Source organism: Octodon degus, unplaced genomic scaffold (genome assembly GCF_000260255.1).
Source record: "Octodon degus isolate 3935 unplaced genomic scaffold, OctDeg1.0 scaffold00079, whole genome shotgun sequence".
Classification (NCBI taxonomy): domain Eukaryota; kingdom Metazoa; phylum Chordata; class Mammalia; order Rodentia; family Octodontidae; genus Octodon; species Octodon degus.
Genome location: NW_004524655.1, coordinates 9,561,881 through 9,575,609, shown reverse-complemented (window position 1 = coordinate 9,575,609; position 13,729 = coordinate 9,561,881). Strand labels below are relative to the sequence as shown.

Genomic DNA, 13,729 nt, shown 5'->3' with positions numbered 1-13,729 from the left:
TATATTCTCAGGGCAAGGACCGGAATTTGGCTTCCTGTACAACGGCATCGCCCGTGGCAAGACTCCCCTTCCATGATGCTGTTCCAACATTTGCTGGAGGTGTTAAAGAAGAGAACGAAAAGAATGATTGAACTCATAATAGCCATAATTTTAGGAATAATCGCCATCACAGCCACAGCTGCCACAGCCGGAGTAGCATTGAGCCAAGGGGTACACAGTTCATTTTGTGCAGCAGTGGCACAAGGACTCAGAACAATTATGGACTTCTCAAGGACACGTAGACTCAGAGTTAAATGCTAAGATAAATGATTTAGAGCAAGCTGTTGTTATGCTAGGAGGTCAAATTATTAATCTACAACATCAACTTTGTTTAAAATGTGATTGGAATACCTCTTCATTCTGTATAACTCTGATTCCATGGAATCAAACTCATTTTCCATGGGAAAATGTAAAAAGATATCGATTGCATCGTGGTAATATTACCTCTGAGATCCTGTCTCTTCAGCAACATATTGATAATACTTTTGTAAAACAATTGTCAGAATTGTCTGACACTGATCTGTTACAAAGCATCTCAAATGGCATTGAAAACCTTAATCCTTTTCATGTTACTCCATGGTTTAGTGGAAGTGTAGTAGTGATTTGTCTCTGTACTATTTGTGTATCCTGCTTAGTCTGGCGATGAGGACGAGTCCGGCAACAAGCCACAGACCAAAAATCAGCAGTCCTCACCATGATGCTGCAAAAACATTCAGCATAAAAACAAAAGCCGGGAATTGTAGAGATAACAGATTTGAGACAAAAGCCTGATGTCCCAAGAGCAGGGAACACTGGACTGAGCCCAAGGAGGGTTGCTGTCTGTTTGCAAATTCCTGGAAAGCTGGAACCCAAAGCAGCAGATAACAGCTTCTCCTGCAGGCGCCCTGTCCTTTGATCCCTTGCTTGGGATGTTATCAGCTAGCACTTGTGTGAACCTAGTGTTAGGCAAATGGTGGAAGTCAATAGAGATAGTAGTCTGTATTCACTTAGGCAGTTATGCACATTCCTTAGTCTGCCTTCACCCCTCAATAAAAGTGAGATGCTTCTGAGGCTCGGGGCTCACTTGGAGAGAGACTAATCTCAGTGAGACCTCTGAAGCTACATGCGTCAGATCTTCTCCTCGTTTCTTTCGGCACCGACCCGTGACATACAACAGTCAAAGCTTTGGAAACAGCCTAGATGCCCATCAACAGATGAACAGATAAAAGAAAATGTGACACTGATACACAATGAAGTATTACTCAGCCACGAAAAAGTATGGAATCATGTTATTTGCAACAAAATGGCTAGAACCTGAGACCATAATGTTAAGAATAGTCAAATTTTTAAGAGTTGAAGTTCTACCATGATGGGAAGATTTGGGGAGGTGTGAGGATGGATTTTGCTACTTGTTTCTGTAAATAACTTTAAATTTTATATATTGCGATAGGATTGTTTTGAGTTATCAATATTGTTTCTCCTTCCTTTTTTTGGTACTGGGACTTTAAATCTTCCTTTTAAAACTAACGTGACCATTTAAAGATGTCTGGGAGTTGGTGCATTAGGCTGGGTGTGAGAGGACTTTAAGTCATGTAAGAGGAATCCTGTCTTTACCTGTTAAGGGCTTCTTATAAAGTGTTTTTGGAAGGGGTTCCACTGTGATTAAATTTATAGGGGCTTGGGTCCCACGGGATGATTTAAATATGAATGAATGTTATGGTCTTTCTGCCTAAAAGACAATTTTTAAATACTTTTATTTTGTATTAGGAATTAAACCCAGAAGCAATCTACCCCTGAGGTATGTCCTTGGCCCATTTTGTTTTTATTTTTATTTTTTTAAATTTTGAGACAGGTTCTCTCTAAATTATCCTGGCTGGGCTGGAATTGCCATCCTCCTGCCTCAGTCTCCTTGAGTAGCTAGAATTACAGGCAAGGACTACCGCAGAAAAATAAATGTTAAAAAAAAAACCATGAGGGGGAGTAAAAATTATCAAGATATGATATGATGTGTATCATTCCCCAAAGATGAATGTAATCACCATGTACTGGAAACATATACTAATTTAAAATATATATATATTTTAAAGACATCCAAAGCCGGGCGTGGGGGCTCACACCTGTAATCCCAGCACTCCGGAGGCTGAGGCAAGAGGATCATTGCAAGTTCCAGACCAGCATGGGCTACAAAGTGAGTTCAAGGCCAGTCTGACCTGCATAGTGAGACCTTGTCTCAAAAAGAAAAACAAACAAACAAAAAACAAAAACTCAGCTCTAGAAGATAAAAAGAGGACTTTTGAAATGGAGAGAAGACCAGGATACATAGCAATTCAGGGGTTCCTAAATTACCTAGTAAGACCCAGTCAATCAGTAGTAAACCAAGCCCAGTGTGGTGACACACACCTGTAATCCCAGCACCCAAGAAGCTGAGGCAGGAGGCCTTGAATGTGCCCGTCCTTCCTGGGCAAAGCAAGGAATGTAATTCACACACACACACTCTTTATGCAGGTGCCAGGGAACAGGATTATTGCTTTTGGTCACACAGCAGTTCCAAACAGGTCCACCCACGATCATGCGCTGCTCTGAACCCAGGACCAGCTCCTTAGTGAGGGGCTTGAAGCTGGCGCCCTGGTACTGGTCCTGCTGGGCTGTGCCCACCCTGCAGACAGAGGGCACTAGAAAAGGCGTGCAGGGCTCTGTGCACCCACACAGTGCCACCTGCGAGCCAGCCCACACCTTTGGTTACATGCTATGGAGAACACAAAAATTTCACCTGAAACTGGAGCAACCTCATGTGGGAAGAGGGCAGGTGGAGCAGTAGTGCTGAGCAGAAAGCAAAGGACAGTGGCTGGGTTCCTCGGAGGTCGGGTCAGGGTCATAGCTGGAGGGCCAAAGGAAAGGGCTGGCGCCTGGGATCATGGGGCACGGAAGTTCAAGGTTGGTGGGAGAACTGGAAGTCCTTAGGGAGAAGAGTCCAGGTCACTTAAAAGGCAAGGCGTGGACAGAACCGTGCTATTGGTCCCCAACCTACTCTTGCCCAGGGAACCCCAATCCTTGCTGGCATCCTCGGGTTTGCCCAGGATGTCTGCTTCACCAGCACCGCAGGTTCACAGTTGGCTGCGAAGTTCTTGTCAGCTCAGTGGCCGGCTGCCAGGCAAGGAAGCGAGAGCGAAGGCAAGGGCTGCGGGGTGGCAAAGATCACAGACTAGAGCTAGAAGTTCCAAACTGTAGCACAATACGGAGTAGGGGTGGAGCACCACAGCAATCAAGCTCCTCATATGGCTGCACAAACTCACCACTTCCCAATTAGCTGTTGTGACCACACCCCCACCTCTACAGACTAGACTGGTGAGCCCGTCCCCTAACAGACTGGCCTCATCAAAGACCTGACCCACCCGCTCATGAGACGGGTGACCAGTCTGAAAGGCACTGCAGGCAAAGGAGAAGACAGAAGCCAGGACTAAGAGTAGGTAAGGGACAGCAAGGCTGCTTGGGGACATCTGGAGGGCCAAGACATAACTAGGGACTGCTCTTCCTGCAAGGAGGGTCATGAACCAGCCCTGCATCCCACTTATAGGAAATACATCACAGAGAAAGGCAGAAGACCTAGGGGCTGAGCCCATTGCTGGGCAGACAGCGCTTCACCTGGCCACCCCCTATCTGTGATGAGTGCTCGGCCAGGGAGCATGGAGTCTACTCCCTGCCAGGACTGAGGGGAAGAAGCTCAGGCTGAGTATCCTAGAGGGCACATCTGACCTGGGCTGGGGAGGTCAGGGAAGTCTCCCAGCAGAAGCAAGACGGTGCAGAACGCCTGCCCAAAGAGCAGGAGGGGCACTAGGTAAGATGAGGGGATGGTAGGAGCCAAGGCTGGGAGACGCTGAGAGACATGGGGAGCAACGTCATGCTTTTAGCCTGACAGTGGGAAATGGAGTTTCCAAAGAGGAAACACAAGGCCACAGAAGCATGTACTAAAGCTCTCCCCAAAAGTCATTTGGGTATTTTGTTGTTGTTTTATCCTAGGGAAGGGTCTAGAGAGTGTTCAAGTCTCACTACTAGATCGGACTCAGTGATCTGTCTGTCCACAGCCTCCCAAAAAATGAGATTACAGGTGCACATCACCACTCCATCTCAATTGCCTTCTCAGCACGCCCCGGGGGCGGGGCCAGCACCGCCAGGCCGGAACCCACCCAACCCCCACCCCTGCACCTGCTTGCAGGCGCTTTAATCCGCTGTGTTTTGCTTTGGAAGTCAGATGTTGGAGTAAATGTGAGGGAGAACACAAAGGAGTGGCGTCATGATGTCTGGAAGGAACTGTGAACCAGAGACCTATGGACATGTCCAACCCACACACAAGGAGTCAGGCGGCCCCATTGCTTTATTCCAACAACCCAGCTTTTCCCTTGGTGGCTTCACAGGCCCAGGCCACCTGCTCACTGCAACAAACTCTGCAATGAGTGCAGAAACTTCTCCTTCAAGGCAGGGTCCACTGGAGGTGTGTCCTTGGCCTTCAGGACAACTGCATGGGCTTCCTGGAAGAGGTCTTCCCCCACCACAGCCTCCACACGCCTGCGCCATGAGGCCAGCTTGGGTCGGCTTTCAAAGACTTGGCAGCCAGCACTGACAGGCTAAGGGAGAGGGAGCGAGGTGGAGGCACTGGGCATAGCCAAACACAGGGTAGCATGGCATACTTTAGGTTTCTCTGGTAGGATTTTCCACCTCCACTATGTGTGATGGGATGGGTCCTCCCTCCCAGGGTACGCTGGTAACCACTCAGTATCCCGAAGTGAAGCTTATGAGGGTTCATTTTATATATGAAGACACTATGGCTCCTTCAGGGTCCCACAACCAGAAAGGTCAACATAAGTGGGGAAGCCAGATCCTTCCCAGGACTCCCTACTATTCAGCAGCCCCCACGCCCCCACCATGGTACTCACATGCATCAGTTCTGTGATGGCCATCAAGTCAGCCACAGAGATTTGGGGACCACTGAGGAAGTTCTGGTCTCGCAGGAACTTGTCCTCGAGCAGCCGCAGGCAACTATCCAGCTCAGCCAAAGTGGACGAGAGTGTCTCCTGGGGCACGGGCTGATGCAGCACAACAGGGAACATCATCTGGTGGGCCAGCAGAGACAGGGTCAGAGGCAAGCATGGCAGCACAAGCCTATAGTCCAGGCACTGAGGAAAGCTGAGGAAGGAGGATCACAAGGATCACAAGCAGCCTGCACAAGTGAATGAGGGTGTTTCAAAATAAAAAAATAAACAGGGCTGGGGATGTAGTTCAATATGAAGGCCCTTAGTTCAATCCCCAGAAGAAGGTAAGGGCAGACTCTACACAAATCTCACCCATTATCCCACCCTCATCCCAACCGTCACCCCTTTGGATTTCTCCTCACCCACGTCTACCCCTTTCCATTTAAAGCCTTCCATGGGCCCCCACTCCGAGCCCTCCCCAGTGCAGCAGCCGTTCTGTCCCTACTCCTCACCCACCTCTCAAATGAACTCCAAATTGCTTAAGTGGGACTTGTGCGAATCTGGCAAGATATAGCTCAAGTGCGTGCAGTCTGTGGCATTCCTGGGACTTGGTGTTCTACAGTCCGAGGGCTGAACAGGATGTTTAAAACACAACATCCCATTCTTGCAGCTCCCTGTGAGGTGTCCCTGCCTCCCTGGCTCACCTTCTGCCACATGGCCCGTAAGCAGCAACTCCGCAAGGCTGTGTGCTGCCAGGACAGGAACTCATCCACCCGAGCTCGGGCCTGCAGGTCCTGGGGATACCAGTGGTCAGGAGTCTTGTATTTGCGACTCAGATACAGCAGAATGGCCACACTGCGGGAATAGGGGAGGTGTGGAAGTCATGCTCCACTGATTCTTCAGCTTTGGGGGAGAATGTTCATTAGTCACACAAGGCAGAGGAGGAATGTGAGGCTCACAGACATTTAGAAGGCTGTTCAGGTTCACACAGCCCTACACTGGGGCATTCCATTATCTGTACTCCGTGTACAAAGTGAGAAACAAAACACATGGATTTCAGCAGCCGGGACCTTCGAGAAGGCATCCAAGAGGAAAAGTCACCCAGTGTGAGTCTCAAAGGTGAGAGCACCTTAAGTAGTACTCCCACCACACACACAGGATAGACAGTCAGGAATAAGGCCACTGCCCCTCTTGTGCTTTCTTGAAAGTGGGAGAGGCTGCCCAAGGGCTCTCAAATGACAAAGAGACTACTTCCCACCTCCTCTCTATTGCTCACACTTTCCAGCTACCTCCTCCCCTCGCTTCTCCCCCTCATATCTGCTCAGGGCAGCCCGGGACCTGGAGCTAACCATGCCTCCCTGGGTATTGGACAGTCCACTGACCTCAGGCTCTGCTGCCAAATGGCTCTGAATGTGAATCTGGCTCTATCATGGAGGTATTCTGTGGCCTCGGGAGAAGATGTCACTACCACTCAGCTACCAACCTGGAGGCCTTGGGTCCACCCTACCCACCCATACCCAACCCTTCAGCTTCATGGTGGAGTGGCCAGAGTCAAGCGTTCCCACCCTGCTCCACCACCAACTTTGCTGGAGTTCAGGTGCCTTGTGCCTAACATTATCACAGCAACCTTCTCATCCCAGCCAGAGGATTTGTTAAAACATAAACTGATCACAACTCTCCTCTGCTTAAAACCCCCTGATTGGCTGGTGTGGTGCACACACCTGTAATCCCAGCACTTGGGAGACTGAGGCAGGAGTATCATCATGAGTTCAAGGCCAGCCTGGGCTACAAAGTGAGCTCAAGACCAGCCCAAACTACAAAGGGAACTCTTGTGTCAAAAATCAAAACAAACAAACCCTCCTTGTTAGTCGTACCCAGCCACAGGAAAAACCATTGTCTTCCATGAACCACATACCCACCTCTGCCCTCCCCTCCTGCTCAGCTTTACTCCCTCACCCCAGCATAGTTGGACCCCACACTTTGTAGCCTCTACCCAATCACGGCCCCACCTGAAGACTTTCACTCTTGCTTTTCCCTCCAGTCAGAACACGCTTCCTGAAGGGGGTGGTGAATGAAAGCAAGAGACAGGAAACGGAATATTGTGGGACTGTCCTGCTTCAAGGTTGTATATGGTGAGATTTTTGGACTTATGTGCAAACATGAGAAGTATAGAATTCTTTATCCTAATTTTTAAAATATAATCTAATTTTAAAATTTTCTTTATCATATTATGTAGGGACTTAAGGTTCAACATATCAATACTTGATGAAAAATACCTGTTCCTTATTATGCCTAAGATGTTTGAAATGCAGAGAGATAGTGAGGTTAATCTTAACAGCCTAAGTCGTTTGATAATAACAATATGCTTGTCTTCTGGATGGTTAGCAACCTAAGTTTGCAGACCAAAATTAGAGAAAAAGGAGGGCTACAAGGAAAGCCAACATTTTGGCCCTAATCTTCTAAGGTCAATTAAGACTCAGGAAATATGAGAACTTATACTGTAACATCATGTACCTCGGTAGTGTCCCAAATTTTCTGATCAAGAAGATTATGGGGCCAAAGAGGAAAGTGATCGATGATGTAGAGTGTGCCTAAGGAGAGTCACATGGAGAGAAAACACTCTCTCAGGCTTTCACAGAGAGCACATTGGCCAAGCAATGGCCATGACTCATCCACTTGGCTGACACGGACAAAGGTTCTACAATCTGAGGTACAGGATCTCAGGATAAATCCTGAGGGGATTTCACTGACCTTCTCAGACCCAAAAGCTACAACTCTTGTTGCATAGGTCCTGCTTTACCTAGGTCTTAACCATCCAGTAGAAAAGTATGAAGACGAAATATAGGAAGTAAAGCCATGCTGTTATGTTGAGCTGTGGGGGACTCAGGTCAATAATTTCTGACATTGCCAGTTAAACAGAAGACCCAATGCTATTATGGGCTACTGGACTCTTTTAGAATATTTTGCTGAGTTTACACACCTATAATATTCAAATAACGGATCTTAGAAAAAAAGGGGTATACAGATAAATGTCCATTTTGTATCTGTGTATTCAAAGTGGTTAGGATAGATATATAGTTACATTCTCTTAATGAATAGAATGATTTGTTCTAATGGTGTTTGTAAATAGGATCTCAAGTCTGCATCTTGTACAGCAATTAACCACTAAGAAGAATATATGCAGTGTGTTAGTTATTGAAACTGTCCTACCGATTTGATTTGAAACTGTCTCATTGCTATCTGTTTATCAATAAAATTATGAAAAAAAAAAAAAAGAACACGCTTCCTCACACACCTCCTGAGTCCTGAAGTTCCAGCAGGCTCCCCCATACTCGTGCTCAGGAGCCAAATTCTCAAGAGCCTTCCCTTTGCTGCTTGTCCAACCCCCTAATCAATCTTTCCCAGAGCACTCGCCACACTCGTCCTGGTCTCCAGGATGCAGAAACTGTGGCCCCTCTTACCTGTGTATGTGGGGGGGGGGGAGTTTACTGTCTGCTTCCCCGCTAGGATGTGAGTGTCAGCAAGGCAAACGCTTAGACACGCTCCCTGTTCAAGCCCCACTGGGTGTGACCCAGCGCTGAGGAATGCTCGGCGAACAGCCACTGCACTCACTGGGTGGTTCCTCGATTCTCCAGGGAAACAACTCTTCCTCCCTGGTTTATAGAAGTAGCCACTCTGAAGTGGCTGGTGCAGCCGCTGCTCCATACTTTTTTTTTCCCCCTCTTTTCTTCCAAAGCTGACCTAAAAGCAGGTTGGGCCCTTAACCTTGTAGAAGTCTCTCCTTTCTCCCAACCTCAGTTTCCTCATCTGTACGATGCAGTGGGCACTTTCAGCTCTCTAACCTGGGACTGGCACTGGTCCCCAGGACGCAGAAACTGTGGCCTCTGAGCAAACACCTTCAATCCCATCTCTTGGGAGCCTGAGGCAGGAGGGTGAATCCTACTTTGAGACTGGCCTAGTCTACAGAGTGAGTTCAAGGCCTGCCTTGAATTCACAGCAAGGCCCTCAAAAACATAGCAAGGCCCTGTCTCAAAAACAAATAGACAAACAAAGAAGCAAACCATGGCCCTAGCCATGAACAATGGACACAAACCGCTGGCTAACACAGCTGGGGGCCAGGAATGCATTACCTCTCAGCCAGGGTGAAGTCCCCATCCTTCAAGGCTGGCACCTTCCTCAGAGGGTTGACTTGAGCAAAGGAATCAGTGTAGTGCTGGCCTGTAGGACAGATCAGTCAAGTAAGCAGGGAGGAGAACCCCAAGCCCCCAGATCTCCCAAAAAATTCAGTCACTGTGCTGGTCACTGATCACAGATGCTGACCTCTTCAGTGGTCCACCTGCCCTGTGTCCACACCCTTGCGGCCTAGGCCAAGCAGAATCTCGGTTTGGGGGCCGGGGAGATGGCTCAGTGGAATAAGCGCTTCCCTGGCAAGCGCAAGGGCCTGAGTTCAATCCCCAGTTCCGCCAAAAAAAAAAACCAAAAAACAAAAAACAGAATCTTAGTTTGGGCTTGGGGCCAGGGTGACCCTGACAGTTCCAACATTGGTTAGACACTGCAGTCTCCTCCCTGGGCTGTACGTTTGCCCCTCTCCTTCGTCTCCCTAACCCTGATGGGGACTCAAGTCTTTCTGACCAGGCCAGCCAAGCCCCACTCCCCTCTGTTCCCAGCTCTCAGTCCACCCTTGCTTTTCTCAGAACACCTGACCCTTCGAGCCACCCATCCTCCAGCAGCTCAACACCTCTTTCCTTCCAGGGCCAACTTTTCCAGTCTCCCTCCTTACTGGGGTGCCCAGATCTGGCTCACTCCCACATACCTTACCCGCCAGCCCAGGCCAGCTTGGAGACTACCTTTATGCCCAGTTAATCCCCCAGCTGGGGGCAGGGATCTGCTGAGCAGGGGGGCCTGCCCCACCTCCTCCTCTGGATTCTGCTCCAGCTGTTTCACAGGCCAACCAGAACATAGTGCCACTGCTCAGGGAAGGGGCTGGCCTCCCCTGCTGCCCTGTCAGAGCCATCCAGAGACCAAAGGGCAAATCACTAACCAGAAAACTGAAAGGCAAAAAAATGCCAAGGGAGACATAAAATGCAAGAATCACAGGCAGGGGTGCTTAAGAGTGACAAGGAGGCTAGGGAAGGCAGGGGTCTCTCTGCTGAAGATGTAGAGACAGCTTCAATAAGGAAACGAGGTGGTTCAGTTGCTTTCTCCCACAGAAAAAGGGTGGGCCATATTCTGGCTCTCACTATACTTCCGGCCCCACTCTGGGAGCTCCTCTGCTCCCTTTATCTAGTATTTCGAAGGATGCCCTCTATTCACTAGACAACGACTAGGGTTCCTTAAAACACAAATGGGAACAGATGCAACAGGTTCCACACTGGAGAACTGATGCTTCCCGCCTTTCCGCATGCCTGCGCTCACCAGACCACCACAAGACACAGGTCTGCCTGCACCCTAATCTAGGTTCCCCAGGCCACCTGTCCTGTGCAGGTCTGTATAGGTTCCCCAGGCCACCTGTCCTCAATACCCACCTTTGAGCAGCTCCACTGGGCGCAGCTGGAAGGGGATGCCGTTCTTCTTGCAGAAGATGTAGACTGCACGGCAAGGCTGGGACATCAGGTCCAGGTAGAGCTCCAGGCCCATAGTATGGAATGGCAGTGGGGACTGAGGGCAGACCTAGGAACTGGAACAACAAAAACCAGCCCACAAGAACAGCAAGGCCCCAGCCAAAGATATACACAGGGGAGGACCCTGGTTCCCGACCACGCCCTCCATGCCCATTGGCTGGCTCCGGGGAACTTTAGACCAATCAGAGTCTCTCATCTTCCCCTCCTACAGATCTGGGCTGCAGGTCTGGAAGCGCGAGTCGCAAAAAAACAAAACAAAAAACTCGACACCTAGAGGAGTGGGAGGTGGGTGAGGAAGGGTGGGAGTGGGGCAGGGTTCCTGTCGAGTCAGACCTCTTTCCCGGGGCCTCAATACCCACCTTCATCAAATGGGGCAGGGAGAGCTGAAATGAGAAACAAGACCCCAGGGGTACAGACTCTCAGTGAATTTAAGGTGGAAAGACCTGGGCTGTCTGCAGTCACCCCAAGGCCCCTCCCTCTACCGTGGAAGAGCGCCTAGAAAAAAGTGGCTTTGGAGTTTTCTGGAATACACAGGGAGAAAAAGAAGAGATGCTTCCACCTCCCCACACAATCTTGGGCACTGTGCCCAGGAAGGAGGCTGGGGAAGATATTTGGTTTCATGCTGTTTGAGAGGCCCGGCCCACACCTTGAGAAGGGATTAGCCCACCCTCTCTGACCGCTAGGATTATATCATTACACTCCAGCTAATCCACCCCTCAGATGCTAGCGGCCCTTAATGTCCCATCCAAAGGATTGCAGAGGTTCCTGGGATTGGACAAAACCTTCCCACCACCCCCGCTTTTCCAGGGCCAAGTTCTGGAACTCCTGAGACCTGTGACTGTGCCATTCTTATTTCCTCCAGCGATGAGAAGACCCCAGCCCCAAACCCAAGCCTCGAAGAATGCCCCTTGGAAAGAGAATAGGTTATTTTTGGAATCAAGAAGACTGCTAGCTTTCTGATTCTGAGAGTTCCCTTTTAAGGAAGGCCTGTCCCCCAGGACAGCACAGTGCCTTCTTGACATAGCAGTACAACCCTCTCCTGACTGAGAGAAGCCCGATGGTCCACTCCCCATCCCTGCTCCGTTGTTCCCAGTTTTCCACAGGTAACCTTTCCTGCAATATCCGATCTGCCTGCCTCCTTCCAAACCATCCCCACTAGCATCCAGATTATTTTATGATGAAATTTCAGCCCTTCGTTACAGTTTAAGTTACAGCCCAGTGCCTAAGAATGCCATTTATACCCCTGCATCACTGGGCCCTGACTATGAGATTTGATATTTGAATTTCTCTTCCCCTGACCAGATGCTCAGGACAGGTACAGGGCCACATCCCCTGGAACTGGCCCAGCCTGGCCATGCGTAGAGCCAACACACCAGGTGCTGCCAGCAACCCCTGGGCTATCTGACAAATCATTCACCAAGAACCAGAAGACTGCAGCATATTTGTACATTTCACCATCAGGGCAACCATGGGGGCAGGAGGGCTGGCCCTTGGGGCCTGGGAGCGGGAAGGTTATCATTTGGATAAAGACCAAGACCAGCGGCAGTTCACAAGAAGGTTAAATAAACTGCACAGTAGAGTTGGAAGCTGAAACCCAGATAGGGCCTAGGTTTATTATATAAACTTACACAATGTAGTGATTAAAGGCTTGGACATGCATCATGGGTCGTTTTCAGGCTGCTATGGAAATGGGAGAGGGGATGGACCTCTGGCCTGGGGAGGCCACGGTGTGATATTTCAAGGGCAAGCCAGTCCTGCTTGCTGTCTGGGCAGTGGAAATAAAGGCGCTCCTTAAGCCGCACTCTGGGGCACAGCAGAGGTGAGACTTCCCAGCTCACCGGATCATGGCCAGCACCTTAGGCAGCATCTTCTGCTTTATGGTGGGGTCAGCAGGTGGTGTGTCCTTCACCTTCAGGATGACTTCATGGGCCTCCCGGAAGAGGTCCTCCCCGACTGTGGCCTCCACTCGCCGGCGCCACGCAGCCAGCTTCGGCCGGCCTTCAAAGACTTGGCAGCCAGCCCCCACGGGCTGTATCGTGAAGGAGACAGAATGAGGATGGATGAGTAAAGCCAAGGACTAACCTCATCTACCTGGTTTGAGAGCTCCAGTGCTCGGGAGGGGTTTCCACACATAAGCACAGCCCCACAGCCAGGCAGAGCAGCATAAGCAGGACTTCAGCAACCGGCCGGCCCCTCCACCCATCTAGTGTGCCCACCTGGCACCCAGCACTTACATGCATCAGCTCCGTGATGGCTACCAGGTCAGCCAGCGAGATCTGGGGCCCAGCAAGGAAAGCTTTGTGCTGGAGGAACTTCTCCTCGAGCACCTGCAGGGTCTCATCCAACTCTGCCAAGGTGGTTGCTAGCAGTTCAGAAGGTACTTGCTCACCCAGGAAAACAGGCAACATCACCTAATAGGTGGGCAGGCACAGCGGGAGTTAGAAGTCAGCCCTCCCTACACTGCAGGAAGGCAATCATCCAAAGTTGGAGCTGCCTTCGGGCCTATGCATTGCATCCCTCTTCCACGGCACAATGAGGCCTACGTGGGATTCTCCAAGGGACTACTTTTCCCAGAAATACTACTGCTTTCCTGATCTCGGATTGCCTGACTCTGGGGTGTCACAAAGAATGGTTCTAATCTCTTTGAAGACTGACTCAAATAGGGGCCCAGACAATGAGTTTCATACTTTTGGGGTCGGGAACTTGAGTAGGAATTGTTTTATTGGCATGTTTGTAATGCATGATATTTACATTCATTTTGGAGAATTACTAGATAAATATATTTTAATCACTTTTGATTCCTCCCCATCTCCTTCCTCTCTCTAGACTAGGAAGTGTATGTCCAGGGTATGTGGTCTGAGAAATATGTCATTAGATGTTTTTGTCATTATGCAAATATCAGAATGTGCTTTTTTAAAAAAGGCTCATTACTAAACTACTCAAAAATGATAAGGATTGGGGCTGGAGAGATGGCTCAGTGGTCTAAAGCACCTACTTAGAACAAGCTTAGCAAAGCATCAGGGACTGCGGTTCAATCCTCCAGCACCACATGCCAGCCAGCCCCGCCCCCTGGTGGGCTGAGCTGGCCACACACACACACCACTCTCTCTCTCTCTCTCTCTC

The 13,729-nt window shown here is 49.6% G+C and overlaps 2 protein-coding genes and 1 pseudogene across 3 annotated transcripts in view; 1 reads left to right on the top strand and 2 right to left on the bottom strand.

Annotated features, from left to right (window-relative positions):
• Positions 1 to 4,340: 4,340 nt before the first annotated feature.
• Positions 4,341 to 10,718, bottom strand: LOC101588381 (glutathione S-transferase theta-3-like). Its single transcript, XM_004636315.2, has 5 exons — positions 10,511 to 10,718; positions 9,116 to 9,203; positions 5,690 to 5,840; positions 4,950 to 5,126; positions 4,341 to 4,640 (listed from the first exon to the last, which is right to left on the bottom strand). The coding sequence occupies exons 1-5, from the start codon at positions 10,620 to 10,622 to the stop codon at positions 4,446 to 4,448; spliced, it is 723 nt and encodes a 240-aa protein (XP_004636372.1). The 5' UTR covers positions 10,623 to 10,718; the 3' UTR covers positions 4,341 to 4,445.
• A 1,483-nt stretch (positions 10,719 to 12,201) lies between these two features.
• LOC101587987 (glutathione S-transferase theta-1-like) overlaps positions 12,202 to 13,729 on the bottom strand; it is a 15,321-nt gene continuing 13,793 nt past the window's right edge. For both annotated transcript variants that reach the window (XM_004636314.2, XM_023721018.1), the window contains exons 4-5: positions 12,841 to 13,017; positions 12,202 to 12,635 (exon numbers count right to left, since the gene is read on the bottom strand). In XM_004636314.2, the coding sequence (XP_004636371.1) occupies positions 12,441 to 12,635; positions 12,841 to 13,017 (372 nt within the window). In that variant the 3' untranslated portion in view covers positions 12,202 to 12,440. The remainder of the gene's footprint in view (positions 12,636 to 12,840; positions 13,018 to 13,729) is intronic.
• LOC105742863 overlaps positions 13,111 to 13,729 on the top strand; it is a 4,236-nt pseudogene continuing 3,617 nt past the window's right edge.

Coding starts and splice junctions, on each gene's coding strand:
- LOC101588381 (XM_004636315.2), bottom strand. CDS start 10,622: ATGGGCCTGGAGCTCTACCTGGACCTGATGTCCCAGCCTTGCCGTGCA. Junction 9,204..10,510: donor CCCAGTGGAGCTGCTCAAAG/GTGGGTATTGAG, acceptor TCTGTCCTACAG/GCCAGCACTACACTGATTCC. Junction 4,641..4,949: donor CCATCACAGAACTGATGCAT/GTGAGTACCATG, acceptor CCTCTCCCTTAG/CCTGTCAGTGCTGGCTGCCA.